The 20,612-nt window shown below is 49.8% G+C and overlaps 1 protein-coding gene across 11 annotated transcripts in view; it reads right to left on the minus strand.

Annotated features, from left to right (window-relative positions):
- Window positions 1-20,612, minus strand: part of CCDC186 (coiled-coil domain containing 186) — a 662,916-nt gene that overhangs the window by 275,508 nt on the left and 366,796 nt on the right. For all 11 annotated transcript variants that reach the window (XM_086922872.1, XM_086922870.1, XM_086922871.1 and 8 more), the window contains exon 11: window positions 5,248-5,503. In XM_086922872.1, coding sequence (XP_086778998.1) covers window positions 5,248-5,503 — 256 coding nt within the window. The remainder of the gene's footprint in view (window positions 1-5,247; window positions 5,504-20,612) is intronic.

Here is a 20,612-nt window from a genome sequence, read left to right on the forward strand (position 1 = left end):
GACCTCGTGGGAGAGAGTTTAGCACCCAGGACGAGGAAGGCATATGAAGGGGCGTTCCGTTCCTATTGGGCCTTTTTGGGTACTGCCGGGAGGGAGCTTTGGGGTCTGGAAGAGTGTGTAGTGAGATTCCTGCTCTCTTTACGTCAGGCAGGCAAGTCAGTAGCTACGGCCCAGAGGCATCGGGCCGCCATTTCCTTCATGGCGAGGGCTCATGGGATCCAGGACCCGACAGCGTCTTTCGTTGTGCAGAAAGCGCTACGTGGGTGGCAACGCCTTGAGGGTCGCAGAGTAGACGATAGGCACCCGATAGGTCTGGATAGGTTGGCCCTGTTATTATCCGTGCTACCGGTAACATGTTCATCCCAGTACGAAGCAGTGTTGTTCCGAGCCGCATTTGCGTTAGCATTCCATGGGGCTATGCGGGTAAGCGAATTAGTGGCAAAGAACAAGCAGGATACGATGGGGGGACTGTGCCGGGAACACATTCAGGTCAGGGAGGAGACAATGACGGTCTCTTTTGTCAGGTCCAAATCCGATCAGGATGCAATCGGGGACTGCGTAATCATCCAGAGGATCCCCGGGTCTGCCATGTGCCCTGTTGGGTGCGTAGAGGAATATTTAGCGCAGAGGGTGGCAGCATGGGGGGGGGCCTTGTTAAGACACGCTGACGCCACCCCACTGACGAGGTTTCAGTTTCAGCGGGTGCTTGCGATGTCGATTTCTGCCGCGGGCTTGAACCCCGGCGACTTTGGGACCCATTCCTTTCGGATAGGGGCTGCTACGGAGGCTACAGCCAGGGGTCTGAATGTTGAACAAGTAAAACGTGTGGGGCGTTGGTCTTCGAACTGTTATAAGAGGTATGTGCGGTTGCACATGTTGTGAAGCTGTAATGATGTACTCACGCTTCTTGTTTTTGTTTGGTTTTCAGTTGCGCAAGCCTACGAGGCGGGGCGGACGGTCCAGTCGACCCGACACCGGGGGGCCAGCGGTCAGACATTACCGGCTGTGAAAAAGGAGGTGTGGGTCGTGGGCCACTCATACGTGAGGCGTGCCGCGGACGTATTCAAAGCAGGTGACATGATTCACATGGCTGGGGAATACGGGTACAGTGTGTCCTTCTACGGAAAGGGCGGGCTCTGTATTGACCAGTTTCGATCATTTTTCGAGGGTTTGTTAGGGCGGACGAGGTCACCGCCGTCTGTAATCATAGTACATCTTGGGGGCAATGATTTGGTGACCACTGGTAGACGACTTCTTCTTGAGGCGATGCTTTCCACGGTAAGTTGGTTGGCGAGAAGAGTTCCAGGGTGCACAATTGCATGGTCCCATATGATCCCACGGAAAGTGTGGCGGGGGCTATTTCTGTTTCTGCTCTGAATCATTCAGTAAGGAAAATTAATAATAAAGTGAGTAGACTGTTTCGCTCAAGTACACTGCATTCTATTTCGCATGGTTGTATTAAAGGGGACAGTATGTATTCGGGGGATGGTGTTCATTTGTCCCGAATGGGGAATGAGTTACTCATAGGAGACCTGATAGCCTGGCTAAAGACTTTATGACATGACCTTTAGGCAGGAGTTTTGTGGGGGGTCCGGATAGCCGGTCAACTATCCGGCCTGTGGCGGTAAGGTCATGATCGGTGAGCAGTAATTCGAAGATCCCTATGAGGGGGCGTCACCCATTACGGATGGGAGCGCGCGGGGGAGGTGGCCAATTGGCCCCTCAACGGGGAGGCGGTCCTGTCTAAGGAGAGGCCGCCGGAAGGAAAGGAAAGGTGGTCAAGGCCCCTTCCTGGATAGGAGGGGCTACGGCCCCTCCTGGGGAATTTCCCGGGGCCAGGTCATCTGCGACGGCAGATGGGTAAGTTGTGTGGGGTGCGGGAGGGGGTTTACGCTACCTTTTAGACACCTCACACGAGTCCTCGAACGACCGTTAAATGGCGTCGAGTTTATTGGGGCCCCCGTCAAGTACAAAGGGAAATTGGTAGATGCACTTGAGGTACGCCTCTGTGCGGTTGCTCCTCTCACAAGTGAGGGGGGTATTTCTGGTTTAGGGATCTGACACCGGTTACGACCTTGCCGTTGGCCCTTAACGTTAGGATGTACAATTTCAAGTCAAATGTTTTGTAGGATGTTAGTTCGGCTAGGAGAACCTTTGTATTAGAGATCTGTTAAGGTTAGCCAAACATCGTAATGTGGAAATGAAATTGTACATTATATGAAACTGTTATTTTAATGTTTTCTTTTGTTTCATATTTTTAATAAATACGGCCGGGAAGGGTGACTCCCTTCCCGCCTTCCAAAAATTCAAGAACTGTTTCCGGTTTCCCAATTCTTGGGGATTGTGTTGAGAGGGGGTGGCGGGTATCTCGGCCATATGGAAAGGGGCGACCATTCGGTCCCCCCGAACGTATGGTGGAGTACCACGATCCCCCCGGGAAGCCATCTTGGGCGGGAGGCGAGTCTCGGCTGGTATGCCCAAAGCGGCGTAGCCGGGGCGCGCCTTTTTCCCGCCCTAGAGTGGGCTGGCCTAGACACCGACGCGGCCGGCCACGCCCTCGGAGGCAGGCGGGGGCGGGTTCACGCCCACCCTGAAGACGGATAAAAGGAGCGGAAGCCAAGAAAGCATCCTCTTGTTCCTGTGCTCTGAAGCTGCACCTCCCTGCTGCACGTGAGCTCGAGACGGAACGAAGAGCAATTTTGACCCACCCACCAGCCCCTGAGGACAGCGATTCGTTGTGAATACAGTTGATATCGTATCTTTTTGTTTTCTCTGTTTTCTTACAGGTTGTGATGATTGTCGTGAAATGTCTTAAAGATGCAATAAAGATTGGTTATTTTCAGTATGTTTTTCAAATAAAGTAATTTGAACAAGGATTGATCAGTATTTACGCTTGATAATAGATGATGTTTTGCTTTGTAAATCTTAGTAACTTAGGTAGAACTGTCGTATTTATTTTGGTCGGGCGGTAAGGTCATGATCGGTGAGCAGTAATTCGAAGATCCCTATGAGGGGGCGTCACCCATTACGGATGGGAGCGCGCGGGGGAGGTGGCCAATTGGCCCCTCAACGGGGAGGCGGTCCTGTCTAAGGAGAGGCCGCCGGAAGGAAAGGAAAGGTGGTCAAGGCCCCTTCCTGGATAGGAGGGGCTACGGCCCCTCCTGGGGAATTTCCCGGGGCCAGGTCATCTGCGACGGCAGATGGGTAAGTTGTGTGGGGTGCGGGAGGGGGTTTACGCTACCTTTTAGACACCTCACACGAGTCCTCGAACGACCGTTAAATGGCGTCGAGTTTATTGGGGCCCCCGTCAAGTACAAAGGGAAATTGGTAGATGCACTTGAGGTACGCCTCTGTGCGGTCGCTCCTCTCACAAGTGAGGGGGGTATTTCTGGTTTAGGGATCTGACACCGGTTACGACCTTGCCGTTGGCCCTTAACGTTAGGATGTACAATTTCAAGTCAAATGTTTTGTAGGATGTTAGTTCGGCTAGGAGAACCTTTGTATTAGAGATCTGTTAAGGTTAGCCAAACATCGTAATGTGGAAATGAAATTGTACATTATATGAAACTGTTATTTTAATGTTTTCTTTTGTTTCATATTTTTAATAAATACGGCCGGGAAGGGTGACTCCCTTCCCGCCTTCCAAAAATTCAAGAACTGTTTCCGGATTCCCAATTCTTGGGGATTGTGTTGAGAGGGGGTGGCGGGTATCTCGGCCATAAAAATCAAGCGCGCGCGGCCCGTCATGGGACGGACAGAAGATATGCACGCGGGGACTGCCTTTACTGGCGGCGAGAAAAAAAAGTCCCCAGTGTATTACGCCGCAGTAAAGGATACAATGCCCGCGTGCACATCTTTTGTCCTGTGTGTCTCCCTGCGTGCACACTGGAATCGTATCGATTCCAAAAGTCCTCTGCATGGCTGCTTTTCATCAGGCAGATACCTAAAAAGTGACAGAGGGTAGCTCTATTCACGGATCTGCGCTGGCTGGCGTGGAAAGAAAAGAACAGACATCAGCACTCCGAGGTGGTGCCTATATAGGTGACTTGGACGTCACTATGGTGGAAATTATGTCGATAATGTCACGGGGAGCCAACCAATGCCACCTACTGGCGGCCAGGGATATTGCTCACAGAAAAATCTTCCAGATCCAGTCCGACGCCTGGATCATTCAAATGAAAAGAATCTGCAGCTAGATATTTCTATCAGATATATTACAATTCCTAGTTTGACCAGTGGGATTCAAGAGGCAAAAGACAAAAAAAAATAATATACTGTTGGCAACACAAAGGACAAAGAGAAAGTGAGGAGAAAAAGCATCATCTATGTACAGAAATACCACTAAAGAGGCAGAAGGCTGCAAAGCATCTCTCACACTGGGTGAGATAAACAGATCATATCACAAAAGACCAGGGAATTCAGAAACGGAATCAGAAGATTATCATCGTGAGAGTGGAGGAAGACCATTTTGATTTGTTTTTATCGTTTTTATTAGCATTTGATTGTAAAATACAGTACACATATATCAGCTATCACAGGAATGAAACATCATGCCGGTGGCACGTCATGTCGACCGTTACAGCCATAGCCCAGTGTACATCCTATCTGTCAGTTCAGTAGGCTACATCGCTGATGTGGGGAGGTACATGGGTATAAAGCATGTGTCCATGAGAGATGGTCTGTGGTCTGTACTGAAGATCGGGTGTGAGCTCTCAATGCTAGCCCTGTGGGTGACTTGTTGCTATCCTTGCAAATAACGATCAGAACTCTTCAAAACTGGGGAGTAGAACTGGGGTACAATGTGTCTATAATGGCATCGCAGAATCGGGGCTCGCAGATTAAAACATCCGGATTGAACTTCTGTGCTAAGATGGGGGGTAGGGGGCCTCAGACCGGGAGTGGTGAATGAATTGTAGGCCCCAGGCTACTATCTCCGACGGAAGACCATTTTGATATATATATGTAAACAGACTAATTGTCATCCACCTAGTCCACTGGAAGTATGCTAAATAAACATGACCTGAATTATCGGTACAAATAAGGAATTGCAGTGATTTAGTAAAGAAGGTAAGAACAGAGACTAATAGTCAGAGGTCGTAAATATTAATGCTATCATATCAAGATTGCTAGCAGTGTTGCTCTTCACCAGGCATTAACTTATTTAGGTTTAAAAAAACACAACAACCATCCATCTTGTGATCTTTCACTGATAGCCATTAATGTTTTTATTGAGAATGTTTTACATACCAGGTCAGTGTTTGACTGCTTCAGGTGTTCTAACTGGCCTTGCAAGTCTCTTTCACTATAGCCAAGGTTATCGAGCTGCGTCACCAGGGAATTCGTTTCAGACTGGATTTGTGCGTTCTTACTAGTAAGCTTCTCCGTGAATACCAGCAACTCAGACTCCCTTCTGCGGCTCCCTTCGATGTCTTTTTGTAAATCATTAATCACGCTGTTCAGGCTGCACACTTCTTCCTTAAAGTTTGTAACCTCCTGTTCAGCCCTAAGGAAAGAAATGTGGATTTAAAGTATCTTTCAAAAAAATACAAGGTGAATTGATGCTATGGTCTATACCTCAGATGGGTATCAACAGCAATTTACAGTGGTTCCTATAGTGCACTAGACACTAATCCCATTCTTTGAAAATGAACGAACAAATCACCAGTAACGCATTAGATCTTTCAAAGTGCTGTGAATCAGCTTGGGCTCTAACAGCAATGTGAGAGAATTACCTGTACCAGACGTCAAGGATCCATAAACACGAGCCAACAATTGGAAAAAGGTAGGACTAATTCTTAAAACAAAGAATGTGGCTGACCACGGTTAGGCACTTCAGTTTCTTCAGTGAGTTTGTCAATATTGGATTTGTGCACAAAACATCCTGAGCTAGCCACACGGAGGCTCCACTGTTGAGGATATGGATGGTGCACCAAAAATAGAAGTCCAAAAACTTGCAATACTTTCAGAAATAAATCCTTTATTGGTTCAATCTTAAAAAGGCCTCAGCCAACGCATTTCGTTCCTTGCGGAACTTCATCAGGGCTTAAAGATCTCATGAAGGTCCCATAGGATGATCGTAGGTAGATGTAGAAGCATCTATGTACGGCTAGGTAAAATTCTGTGATGATATATGTAAGTCAAATGTATAAAGATAGCAAACGTAGGCGATCAAGTGTCTCCTAGAATCACAGCAGGTTTAGACCACAAAGATCGTTGTTGATCTATAAGCAAAAGCATGTAATATTCTCTCATGTAAGAGTTGAATTATCGATCAATATCACAGTAGTTTGGCTTTAAGTAATTGCACAACTCTGAAGCGGAGCGTATATAACCCCAGACAGCGTAGAAATAGACTTTCTTCTGTATACATTTGTCTCCCCTGGCCGCGCCGAAGACGTACCGAAAAGTCGACCTGCCTGGAGGTCTATTCTACGCTGTCTGGGATATTGGTCGATAATTCAACTCTTACATGAGAGAATATTACATGCTTTTGCTTATAGATGGTCTAAACCTGCTGTGATTCTAGGAGACACTTGATCGCCTACATTTGCTGTCTTTATACATTTGACTTACATATATCATCACAGAACGTTACCTAGCCGTACATAGACGCTTCTACATCTACCTATGATCATCCTATGGGACTTTCATGAGATCTTTAAGCCCTGATGAAGTTCCGCAAGGAACGAAACGCGTTGGCTGAGGCCTTTTTAAGATTGAACCAATAAAGGATTTATTTCTCAAAGTATTGCAAGTTTTTGGACTTCTATTTTTGGTGCACCAACCATATCCTCAACATGACTAATTCTTAAGCCTGGGTGGCATGGTCGCAGAAACCGCTAGACATCACTGGCACTGTGAGGTAGATTACGTGCATTTATGTGATCTCCACCCCCCACACTACCTCCCCCAAACAAAATGTATCAGAAAACGACTAATGATCCAAAAGGGAGGATGAATTATGGATTAACCTTGGTAGGAAAAAAAACTGATTGAAACAAAGTTCCGACAGTACCATTGGAAAGAAAACACATGATAAATAATCTGTCATGGCTGAGGAAAAGCATTGTCCCTATCGACTGGATCTGTCCAGAGCAGGGGTCTCCAACCTTTTCTATAATATGAGCAAATCAAGTTTAATGAAAATTGCTCCGGGCTACTAATATTTATAGGGTTGTGATAGTGACCTCATCAGTCGGGATTGCCAGCAGAAACATAAAAAAAGAGGTTGTCAATTTGAAATACCTCTACATGAGAAATGCATAATAGCCATAGGTGCAATGACCCTGGCATCAAAGTAATAATATTAGTAATAAGTCTCTCCAACATCACATGATCTCTCACTCAAATATCAGCTTTAAATATATTTTGTAAATCCAGCAGTTTTTCTCCCGACATAAGTTTACGAGTTCTGAAAATATACAGATTTATATTTCGAATACACAATCTCAATTTTGTTACACATATCTTATTTCAACAAAGAAACCCATTCTAATTTGGTAGGCTGAGCATGGGGGGCAATGTTGACCGCCCTTAATGAATATGTTGCAGCTGACCAAATTCTAGATCGGTAACACCAGAACTAAATGGAACATTGACATCCGCTGAAGGTACATGACCGAAAATTATAGTGACCTTCTATTGTGACTGATTCCGCTCAACAGTGCATTATGTATTGGGAATCGGTGGACTTGCTTCTGCAGGAGGGATGATTGTATACTTGTATTTTCTAGTTATTATACCGCCACCTATGACCATGCACTTTATGTTGTGTTAAACTATAGAAAATGCAAAAATAAAAGTTGACAAAATATATATTTAGTTGGCTGAGCAGCAAACAAAAGAGCTACTAACAGGTAGCAGGAGAGCAACCAGTAGCTCAAGAGATAGTCGTTGGAAAAGCCTTGTCCAGAGTTTTTGACAGTGCACTGTATCCTGCTGTTGAACTGCCAAAGTTATTTTGCACTAGTATAGCAGTCATCTTTGAATTGCCTTCAACATGTTGTTGGGGTGAGAACAGAGGAGCTGGAGACCTGTCTATCTCAGTTTGAATGGAATGTAATGCTTGCCAATCCTCCCTATGCTGTGCCTATGCTGTTTAAACACTTTTACGAGAAGGTTATGGACTCTTTTTGAAACATTCCACTCCCTTTACTAATCTGATGATATGCAATATTGTTCTCCTGTGTCTCAGCTGTGTACAGCACAATAGAGAGATTAAAAGAGGCTTAATTTTTCCAGTTTTTTTCTCAACCTTATATTTTTTACTGCGGAAACCACAAATGCTTATATTCTTCACACAAAAAACCCAAATATTATAGAGGCCATATTGGTGAAGGATATGAATATGAAGTCTAATGATAATAAAAGGGGTCTTTTTCAAAATGCGTCATCGGCAACAAACACTTTAATGCACTTATTACTAAGATGTTAAGCATGAGGCTGTTAATGGATTCTTTGTGAAATTCCAGTTGAAATACACTATTGCGTAATACCGGGCCTTCTGTGCTCCAATACTGAAAGAGCATCCAAAACGCTTCAGCACACCTTATCATCAGCTTAAGAAATATAAGACCAATTTTAGCTTCTAGTGAGAACTGCACTGTCTGAATTCAGAAAGAACTCTGCTAGACCTTTACATTACTTATTTTTTCTGGACAGAGTTTTTCTATCGGTGAGCTAGGCAAGCTCCTTAAAGATGTTCTATATTTGCTTTGGCATTCGCTTCTGAGCACCAGTCCCTGCTGGCCTGAGAGCCCAATGAAAAAATACCCACATCCATAGTAGCAGTACACTTCCCTCTCAGGTCAAAGTATGTGTAACTGACGTCTACTGACCGGAGAGTTCGAGGCAAATGCCATTTTAACTATACCTTGGTTGGCGGACACCCTATCACTATCGCCCAACACCGAATATAAACTTTTCTTAGTACTGCTTGGCTCGAGGTTTCAATGCAATTGTGTAAAAAGTACTGCTTGTATACCGAGTAATGTGCTTGTGCATTAGACTAGGACTGGTATCATACATAATGATATATAGCATGCACACAAAATGGAATAACTCCAGCATAGAGTTAGGTCATTTTCAGGTTCTTGTCTGATGTTGGCAATGTGCTTCAGAGACCCCCAAGCAATTTCACCCTTGCCCTGTTTCTGGCTAGATTACTCATTTAGCCCAAAGCCCTGCTTGAACAAAAACAAGTGCTGTAAACTGATCTGACTGCCTACGTTTTTCTGCTTAGGACCAGCTTGATGACAGCTTAACTCTAATAAAGGTGTGTAACTTGAATGGGTCATAATTTACATTCCTGATGCTATTCAAGACTTACCCCTTTAATCAGATCATGGAACTCTTCATAAACTGTCATTTACCATCCCTCCTTGAAGGCATGTAATAAGCACAAAACTCTGGAGGAAATTCTGCAAATGAGATAAAACCTAAAAAAAGAGGAGGCTGTGCTGCCCAATTGAATGGAATGGAATGGAATAGAGCTGATGTTTGAGAAGGAGGTAAAAAATCAGGGCTTTTATGCATGGGGATTGCCTCAAGGAAGTGAGCTCCCAGAACTGTACTCCAGAAGAACTGTACTCCAGACATCTCCTTTGCATAAGGCTCATGCCTGCAGGAGCATTCTCAAGATCCTCTTTGTTCAAAATAAACTCCGACATGCCTAGTGCAACAAAACCCACAGATGAATTCTACCATACCTATAAAAGACAACAATTCTCAACCCGAACATCATTTCCACACTAAGACGGTCTGCCACCACCAAGTGGAGGGACTGCTAGTTTCACTATTCCACAGCTGCAGTACAACCAAACGTTCAAGTGGAAGTACATTTTTTTTTAAACTGATGCACAAGTTACTACTTGTGTAACGATATATCTGTAAGAGACATTAGTTAGTGATAGATTCCTTACCTTAGAATATCCCCAGGCGTCAGACTGGATCCGGAAATTTTTGCGTAGCAATACCCCTGCGCGCTGGTAGGCGTCGTCTGCGGCTCCGCGTCCGTCGTCGGCGTCGTGAGCGCCGGGATGACGTCGTCGGAGTATTTAGACGGCGCCCATGCGCGCTGACGTCAGTTCTGATAACACAGCTTTTCCGCGCCAGATACGCAGAGCCATGATAGAACTAACACTGGTGCCATGAAACTAGGGCCCTGAAAGGGGATGACCTTAACCCTAAATATCGGTTCGCAGAACGGGGAGGATGGGTGGGCGGTAAGGAATCTATCACTAACTAATGTCTCTTACAGATATATCGTTACACAAGTAGTAACTTGTGCATCTGAAAGAGACACGTTAGTGATAGATTCCTTACCTTAGAATAGATACCCCAGCAATACCAACCCCGGTGGTGGGTCTGCGAACCAATATCACACCAGAAAGTCCTGGAGGACGGAACGGCCAAAGAAGCCATCCCTCCGGACTTGACTGTCCAGGCAGTAGTGTCTTGCGAACGTGTGCAGCGAGGCCCACGTGGCTGCCTGACAGATGTCCTGCAGGGGGACACCGCGACCCAGGGCAGTTGTCGTTGCCGTGGCCCGAGTGGAGTGAGCCCGCAATCCAGCCGGGGGCTCCTTCCTCGCCATGGAGTAACATGCTTGGATACACAAGATGATCCACCTGGAGATGGTCCTCTTGTGTACAGCCTTTCCCTTCTTCGCGCCCACGTAACCAACGAAGAGTTGGTCATCCACCCGGAATTGGCGTGTGCGATCCAGGTAGTAGGAGAGCGCACGTTTTGGATCCAGACGGTGGAGCCTCTCCTCCTCTTTCGAGGGATGCGGAGGCGGAAAGAAGGTGGGCAAAGTGATGGACTGCCCGATGTGGAAGGCCGTGACAACCTTGGGCAGAAAGGAAGGTCGTGTACGCAACACCACCTTATCAGGATGAACAGACAGGAAAGGTGGAGAAGACGAAAGAGCCTGGAGCTCACTCACCCTCCTGGCAGAGGTGATGGCAACCAGGAAGGCCGTCTTTAGAGTAAGGAGACGAAGAGGGCAGTTATGAAGTGGCTCAAAGGGAGCACACATCAGATAGGTGAGAACCAGATTCAAGTCCCACTGGGGCATCACGAAGGGAACAGGAGGAAACATGTGCGTGATGCCCTTCAGAAATCTACTCACAATAGGGGACTTGAATAAAGAAGGCTGATCTGGTAGCCTCAAGAAGGCTGAAAGAGCAGAAAGGTACCCTTTAAGAGTGCCCAGAGCAGAGCCCTGCTGGGCAAGGGAAAGAAGAAAGAGCAGCACTTCCGAAAGGGGTGCAGAGAGGGGATCCACAGCCTTTGCCGCGCACCATGCCACAAATCTGTTCCACCGGCAGGCGTATACCAACTTAGTGGAGGGACGCCTGGCTGCCAGAATGATGTCACAGACTTCAGGAGGCAAGTCAAATGGCCTCAACTGCCGCCGCTCAATCTCCAGGCTTGTAGGTGGAGACTGGACAGGTTCGGGTGCAGGACCGTCCCCTGCTGCTGCGACAGAAGGTCCTCCCGAAGAGGCAGACGAATCGGGGGATCGACTGACATGCTGAGTAGCTCGGGATACCAGTATCTTCGTGCCCAGTCCGGAGCCACAAGGACGACCTGGGCCCGGTCGCGCCTGATCTTCTTCAGCACTCTGGGCAGAAGTGGTATAGGCGGAAAGGCGTACAATAGACCGCAGCTCCACTCGCGACGAAAAGCGTCTCCGAGCGAGTGCCGCCTTGGAAACTCCAACGCGCAGAACTGCTGACATTGCGCGTTCTCTTCTGTGGCGAATAGATCTAACCAAGGCTCTCCCCACTGTCGAAAGAGACCTTGCGCCACGTCCGAGTTCAGACGCCATTCGTGATCCATCATGCACCGGCGGCTGAGTTCGTCCGCCCTGGCATTCAGAGAGCCTGCCAGGTGTTGAACCACCAGGGTCACGCCCTGATGTTCCAGCCACTGCCAGAGGCGCAGAGCCTCCTGGCAAAGGGTCCACGACCCCACACCGCCCTGTTTGTTGCAGTACCACATGGCGGTGGTGTTGTCGGTGAACACTTGCACCACGCCCCCCCTGACAGAGGGGAGGAATGCCTTCAGTGCAAGACGAATCGCCCGCAGCTCCAGAAGGTTGATGTGGAGCCGGGACTCCGCCGGAGACCAGAGGCCTCTGATCTCCGCCTCTCCCATGTGGCCTCCCCAGCCCTGGAGGGACGCGTCCGTCACAACTACGTGCTCCGGCTGGGGTAGGGAGAGGGGTCTGCCACTGACCCATTCGCGGTCCGTGAGCCACCACTGCAGTTGTTTCGCAGTGCCCTCCGAGATCAGGACATGATCGGACAGGTTGCCCTGATGCTGGGCCCACTGAAACTTCAGGTCCCACTGCAGAGCCCGCATCCGCCACCTGGCGTGACGCACCAGAAGGATGCAGGAGGCCATCAGTCCCAGAAGCCGCAGCGTCAACCTGACCGAGACCCGGGATAACGGTCTGAAGACAGGAATCAGAGCCTGAATATCCCGGACCCGCTGCTCGGGTGGGTAAACCCGAAACTGCGCCGAGTCGAGAACCGCTCCGATGAAAAGGAGCTTCTGAGAGGGACACAGGTGTGACTTCGGCACATTGATGGAGAACCCCAGCAAGTGCAGGAGGTCGGCCGTAGTCTGGAGGTGGCTGACGACTGTCTGGGGCGAGCCCGCCTTCAACAACCAGTCGTCGAGGTAGGGGAAGACTGATACCCCCTGCCTGCGCAGATGGGCTGCGACCACCGCCATCACCTTCGTGAACACCCGTGGGGCGCTGGTAAGGCCGAAGGGGAGCACGGTAAACTGAAAGTGCTCTAGGCCTACCGTGAACCGTAGGTAACGCCGGTGGGCCGGCAGGACGGGGATGTGGAAATAGGCGTCCTGCAAGTCCAACGCTACCATCCAGTCTCCTGGGTCCAGGGCAGCCAGGACCTGAGCCAAAGTGAGCATCTTGAACTTCTCCGTCCGGAGGAAGCCGTTGACGTTCCGCAGATCCAAGATAGGGCGTAGGCCCCCTTTGCCCTTCTTGGGCACCAGAAAGTAGTGGGAGTAGCAACCACGTCCTACTTCTGGCCCAGGAACGCGCTCGATGGCCCTCTTGGCCAAGAGGGCCAAAACCTCCTCTTGCAGAAGTTGCAAGTGATCCCCCGACACACGGTGGAATTGAGGTGGCATGGATGGAGGGGAAGACTCGAAGGGGAGGGAGAAACCCCTTCGGACAATTTGCAGCACCCACCTGTCCGAAGTGACTGTATGCCAGTGGGAGAGGTGATGGCGAACCCTGCCTCCCACAGGCGTCACATGGGCCTGAAAACTCGGACTAGGAAGGTTTTGAGGCGGGGGCTGCTGAGGGAGGTGTGGACTGGCCTCGCCGTTGGCCCCGACCACCGCCACGGCGGTTCCCACGGCCGCCACCGCGTTGCTGAGTATTCTGCGGTGCGTGGCTGACGGTCCGTGGTGGGGCGCCCCTTCCGTGGCCACGAAAGGAGCGAAAGGCACCCGATTGCTGGCGTGGGGCCGTAAGGCCCAAGGACTTGGCCGTGGCCCTGGAGTCCTTGAAACGTTCCAGCGCATGGTCTGCCTTGTCGCCGAAGAGGCGACGGCCATCAAACGGCATGTCCAGGAGGGTGGCCTGGACATCGGCCGAGAAGTTGGCGGACCTCAACCAGCCGTGGCGTCGAACCGCCACCGTCGTTGCCATCGCCCTGCCCAGTGAGTCCGTGGTATCCAGCCCACACCGGATAGAAAAACGTGCCGCATCTCGGCCGTCCGCAAGGGTTTGGCTGAGTTTAGCCCTGACCTCCTCAGGGCATTGTGGCAGCACCTCCGCAACCGTGTCCCACAGGGTGTGGGTGTAGCGGCCCAAGAGACAGTTGGTGTTCACAGACCGTAGCCCTAGGCTCACAGACGAGAAGACCTTCTTCCCGAACTGCTCATATCTCTTGGATTCCCTGTCGGGCGGGGCCGACGGGAATGCGGATTGGGAGTTAGAGGCCTGGATGACCAGGCTCTCGGGGGTGGGATGGGTGGACAAAAAGCATGGGTCGCCCGGTGCCGGGCGGTAGCGTCTGGCCACGTTCCTGTCCACAGGGGGGCCTGTGGCGGGCTTGGACCAAGTGCCCAGCAGAACGTCACACAAGGCCTCATTGAACGGCAGAAGGGGCTCCGTGGAACCGGACTGCTGTTTGAGGACCTCAGTGAGGAGATTAGTCCTCACGGCCGCGACGGGGAGCTGAAGGTTTAAGGCCTTAGCTGCCTTCGTCAACACTACGCTGTAAGCAGAACCCGCCTCCGAAGCCACAGTCGGGGGCGACGTAAATCCAGTGTCTGGCGAGGTGTCAATACCACTGGCCTCCCCAAGCTCATATGTCCAGTCCTGATGCGACTGGCAATCACGTGCCAGAGGGTCCTCGGACCCCTCCCATTGCTCCTCGTCACCTGGCTCCTGGAGACCAGGATTAACAGCCAGGGCCTCCTCGTGGAGATAGAAGTCTCCGAAGGCCGACGGAATCGGCGCCCAGCGGCGCCCCTCCGACACCTGAGTAGGACCGTAGGAAGCATTGGGGTCGGCAACCACATCGGCTGCCGGGGACGACACCTGAAGGGACGGCGCCGGTGAGGTCGTAAGGTCGACCGGCGAGGTCCCGGGCCCGAAGTACCCGACGTCGTCGGGGCCGAAGCGCCCGACCCGGAAGGACCTCCAGACGGAACCGATCGGCCCGAAGGCGCCACGGGAACCGACTGAGGAGGGAGGGCCCTCATGGCCATGAGGTACCTCTCGACCTCCTCCTGCGACGCGCCGTGCCCAGGGACCCGAAGGTGTGGGGCAGGCGGCGACGCTTGCGACTCCCGCGGAGCCGCGTGGGCGGTGTCGCCCGAGTCCCCGGCCGCATCGAGCGAGCGTCGGGGCGGGTCGGAGGATCGATGGTGTCGCTCCGACCTCTCATGCCTCTTACCTGAGGACTTGGAACCAGACGATCGGTGTCCACTCCCGGAACGTCGATGACTCCGACCTCGCGACCTGTCCCTCGACCTCCCGTGGGACCGGGACCGGGAGCGGCGCGGGGCCGAGTGCCTCAGCTCGAGACGCTTGCGGGACCGCTCCCGCCTAGCCTTCGACGTCAGAGCCCGGCAGTCGACGCAAGTTCGATCGTCGTGGTCGAGGCCTAAGCACTTCAGGCACCGGCGATGGGGGTCCGTGACCGACATGAGTCGGCCGCACTTCGAACAAGGCTTGAACCCGGGCATCCCTGGCACCGATAGTCGAGAATCGACTAAATAGAGGATCAAAAAGATCAAAAAGTTTTCAGTCAAAAAGTGACTGGGGGTAGAGCTTCTTCCGGATCTGCGCTAGCTGGCGCGGAAAAAAGAAGAACTGACGTCAGCGCGCATGGGCGCCGTCTAAATACTCCGACGACGTCATCCCGGCGCTCACGACGCCGACGACGGACGCGGAGCCGCAGACGACGCCTACCAGCGCGCAGGGGTATTGCTACGCAAAAATTTCCGGATCCAGTCTGACGCCTGGGGATATTCTAAGGTAAGGAATCTATCACTAACGTGTCTCTTTCAGATATATCTCTCTACAGTTTAACTTCCCTTGAATGCTTCTCCCTAAACAGTAAATATTTAAGAAGATACAATTTAAGTGGTGAACGACAAATCTTTAAAGCAAACATCATTTAGCCCTCCAGCAGCCTCGTGCCCCTAACCTAGGCAGCTTTTCTAGGACTTCATGTCCTTCTCCCTCCAAAAAAACTACACCACAGTAGTACCACCTTCTGTCTGTTCCGCCCTTGTCCTGCCCCGCAACTCATCCTCCCAGCAGTCAGCTGTGTGGTACGTTGCCAGACCCGCAATATCTCAGGGGCAGCAGTAAGCGCTGCAACTGCTCTTGCTGGGCTCCTCTTTGGCATCAGCAGCCTAAGCCCAGCAGCACAGCAATACTTCAAGGAGTTCTCAGTCCATGTGGCTGGTCTTGATAGTGTCTCTGCCCGGCAGTGCCTAGATACAGGATCCCCTGGCTACCATGATGATCAAGTGATGGTCAGCCACCACTCAGACAGCTGACAAATTTAGTCGGAGAGGATGTCTGCAATAAACATATTTAAAAACCTCTGTTGTAAACTGTCAGAAAGACTGCAGCATATTTAGCTCAATTTTTTCTGCAGCTGTAACTCCATTTATTTTAAGAGCTTCTAGTTGTGCTGTGTCACACACATTTGTGTTTTAGTACTTAACCCAGATTTGTTCACTTTTTTAATGAACCTACGTAATCAAACTACTGCATTTGCCGGTAGGTTGGGAGCAGATAGTTAAAGTGAGTGTGATTATCAAAGCTTCTATTTAAAATGCAGGATCACATCAAACTAACCATGCAAGTTTATAGACAACCTATTCCTAAATGCAATAATTCCTCTTTGAAGTACAGGAGAAGGGAAGAATATGACATTTTGGCCAGACTCCACTGGTCCCGGTCTGCGAAAACACGGGCGTCCCTTCAGCACTCCTGCAAATACAGCAAGGAAGAATCCAGGGTAGGCACGAATCAGTTGTCAGGCTGCAAAGGCTCATATAAAGAATTAGAGGACTCTGGGCTACATGTACAAAGCAGTTTTGCATTTGTAAACCCTCTGAGTAACAAATTCACAGGATTTGGGACTGTAACAGGCTTTCCAAACCATAAAAGTTTGTTTGCGACCCTTTCCAAATCGCAAATAGAAAGGGGCGAGAAGGTGAAACCCCCCTCATATTTGTAATTCGGTCAAATATATGTAAATGGATTGTGAACCACAATTGTGGTCGTAAATTACTGAGAAGTTACAGGTCACTGAGTTGTGGTGGTAACTGATGTGCAAAGGGAAAGCCGTCCCCGTGGAACAGCTTCCCTAGTTTCAGTAGATTTACAGCCTTCTTCACCTCCTCCCCAAATATCTTACCAAACGGAAAACATATTTATATATTTTTTTTAAATTAAAAAAGCACCAATTACATGGCCCACAAGCTGCTTTTAAATGAAAAAAAATCTTTCCCATTAGGAATGCGAACAGATGGATGAAGGTTTCCTGTCGCTTGGAGAACACTTATCCTCCGTTTATAGCCAATCCCAAGGGAGTGTGTTGAAATGTATCCTCTTTTTAGTAACGTCTACTTCCGTACTCCTTTGTCAATGTATTACTGTTTGCACCTTTCCCCTTCCTTCACCTTGTTAGTTCCCTCTCCCATTTTGACCCACCCCTGTGCTCTAATCTCCAATACAATGTCCGGACCCTCGCTTTGGAGCTTTGAGGGCAGTGCCAGTTCAGTGTGAGGTGACTTGAAGGTGTGAGCACTAAATAAACCTCTTCAACTGACTCCTCAGTGTCTTTGCCCGAACTGACCTCTGTTGCTTTGACCTGCACAGCGCCGATAAGGGAAGGCTCCATTACATAAACTCATCGTCGGGCTGTAGAGACCCCCCACCGCCTCCCTCCCGCCGTCCTGCTGTTCTCCTACATCTGACAGCGGGGCCGCCGAGTGGAGCGAGGCGAGGGGCTGCCTACAACTCCCGGCAGCCCTCGAGGTCTCCAGCCACACCCCCAGCACGCCGCGCCAGGAGGCGCATATAGGGCGTCACTGCTACACGGAGCAGTGACACGCTGTCTTTGCCCGAACTGACCTCTGTTGCTTTGACCTGCACAGCGCCGATAAGGGAAGGCTCCATTACACGATCTCATCGTCGGGCTGTAGAGACCCCCCACCGCCTCCCTCCCGCCGTCCTGCTGTTCTCCTACATCTGACAGCGGGGCCACCGAGTGGAGCGAGGCGAGGGGCTGCCAACAACTCCCGGCAGCCCTCGAGGTCTCCAGCCACACCCCCAGCACGCCGCGCCAGGAGGCGCATAAAGGGCGTCACTGCTACACGGAGCAGTGACACGCTGTCTTTGCCCGAACTGACCTCTGTTGCTTTGACCTGCACAGCGCCGATAAGGGAAGGCTCCATTACACGAACTCATCGTCGGGCTGTAGAGACCCCCCACCGCCTCCCTCCCGCCGTCCTGCTGTTCTCCTACATCTGACAGCGGGGCCGCCGAGTGGAGCGAGGCGAGGGGCTGCCTGCAACTCCCGGCAGGCCTCGAGGTCTCCAGCCACACCCCCAGCACGCCACGCCAGGAGGCGCATAAAGGGCGTCACTGTTCCCTCTCGCGGGACGCGAGCGGGACGCTGGGCGAAGCCTGGGCCAAGGGTGGGCCCGTCCTAGCCCGTCACAGACCGGAGGAGACTGGGCTGGGCCCACCCCCCTAACAACTACGTCAAGGTAGAATCCTGTGGAAGGCTTTGCAAGTAACCCACAGAGTGATCTGATATCACTTACGACTCTAAACACAGGTAACGTCCATTTGCTCACTCACCTGGACGTAAATTACGCAATGACTACAAGAGGCTCTAGAAGCAAAACACTCAAAAATATGACGAGCGCAGTAGGTCCCATTGACCAATTCATCACCAAAGTGAATCAAACCATTGACCAAACAGTACTGTTGATTGAACGCCGTGTCTCTTACGAGCTAGAACAAGCAATACGCTCGTCTATGGGTATGTTGGCACAGGCAAAAACACCAAACGCCTTACCTCAAAATAACAATCATTCGGAAATAAATGCCGACATTCACGCAATACCAAACACAGTCGACCTATCAGTATCCTCACAATTGTCAGACTCACAACTGACCCAGGGCCTCGAGCAGACCCCCGATATTTTTGCAAGCCCACAGTTAACATCAAACGACTTAACTCAGCCGGAACTAAGAGGAATAAGGGAAGGAGCGATTCCTAAACAACCGAATCACAAAGAAACACGTCCAAAAAGTTCAATACATACTGCCGCAATAAATTCTGATTCTGATCCACTTCTCAAATCGTGTGACTTAAGCAACGACCAAAACCAACAAAATACCGTCACTACAGAACCTAACAGTAACATAATTTCCGATGTACTCATAGTCGAAGACCATACCAACAGAGCTAACTCTAACCAGAATCGACAAGAAACATTGGTTCCCCATTCAATAAGAAATACAAACAACTTCAAGGCACAATCATCTTTGCTAAAAGAAATCATGGAAATAATTAAATATCAGTTACAACCTATCCAAAAAAGCCTAGAAACGATAGAAAAGCAAGTAGCCATTTTAATCGCCACTTCAAAAACTACTCCCAACTCAAGAATCAAAGATCTCTCAGTTTTACCTGGCCTCAGTGCCACTTCTGGAAACGTTAATCCCACAAATAAATCAAAACAGTTAGCGAACAAAACGGCTAACACAAATACTACAACTGCAAAAACAGGAGACCAAGCAAAAAAATCAAATAACCCAATTTTTCCACCAAAAACTAAGACTATTCAAGATACTGCCAAATCTACTCCTGGTCCACTAAATCAATCATTAGCAAACCTTACCCCTGCAAAAGCCCTACCTGTAACCATCCCCTCTATGCCACCCGCACCGAGTACCCCCCGTCCTGAACAGCCAAAGAGACAAACTAACAAACCAGAACGACTGAATAAAAGATCGACAAAATTAGTAAACCTCCCACCGGAAGCAGCACCCTTTGTAGTCATATTAACTGGGGTGCCAGAATTAAGGAAAGACACAGACGAACCAACCTGGTCCTTACTAAATAAAACTCGCTACTGGCTAAATATCAACAGGCCCAATCATCCAAACAACATCACTAGAATTACCACAGTGAGAAGGGCCTCATGGATAGGCCACCAACCAAAATCAATTCCCGGTGACTGCATAATAGTCAACTTTGAAAATCCCCGTGCAGTGGACTATATATGTTCATGGGACCCACCGGGAAACAACGGAGGAATAGACGTTAAACGTCTATCCTTTTTCTACCCCCGACAAAGCCATCGTTTCGAGGACCCTAACTGGCCATCAAATTGGTCCTGGAATCAACCCGACCACGGACCAAGAAACTGGAATCAGGGAGACTGGGGTCAAGGAAACAGTCAAAGGTACCACTTCCAGGGGGAATGGGGCTACGATCACAAAGATCGAGGCGACTGGAACAATTATGGCAGGAGGGCACATCAACACCCTCACAGAGAACCCTGGACTGGAATACCAACATTTAATAGCTATAGTTGCTTAGACATGGTCGACTGACCATCATCACAGATCTACACCTCGACCTCTCTGCCCAATACCAGGGCTTATCCAATTTCTCCAGCTAACCACCCAAAGAGTAAGACGTCCAACAAAGCTTTGAGCCCATTAAAAACCAGGTCATATGATAATACACCAAAAACTATAATTCAACACGCAGGAAACCAGCCCAAAGAGTGTCTTTGCCATCCTAAGCTTTGTATCAGATCCCTGACTTTGCTACAAACTGCCCCAAACAAAATTGCGCTGCAATTCCGATTCTGGACCTTTCCCATATATCAGCAGATATAGAAACCGTCGCCCAGTTAACGCCACCTGTCGAAGTCAGAACAGAATTCGACAGGAATATGTTATTCTGGAACGTGGCGGGTCTAGCAACTAAACATCTCGAAAAAAACTTTTTAGATCTGGTTCACTCGAATGACTTAATCTGTCTTCAGGAGACATGGCTGAACGATCC

Source organism: Lissotriton vulgaris, chromosome 5, assembly GCF_964263255.1.
Source record: "Lissotriton vulgaris chromosome 5, aLisVul1.2, whole genome shotgun sequence".
NCBI lineage: Eukaryota > Metazoa > Chordata > Amphibia > Caudata > Salamandridae > Lissotriton > Lissotriton vulgaris.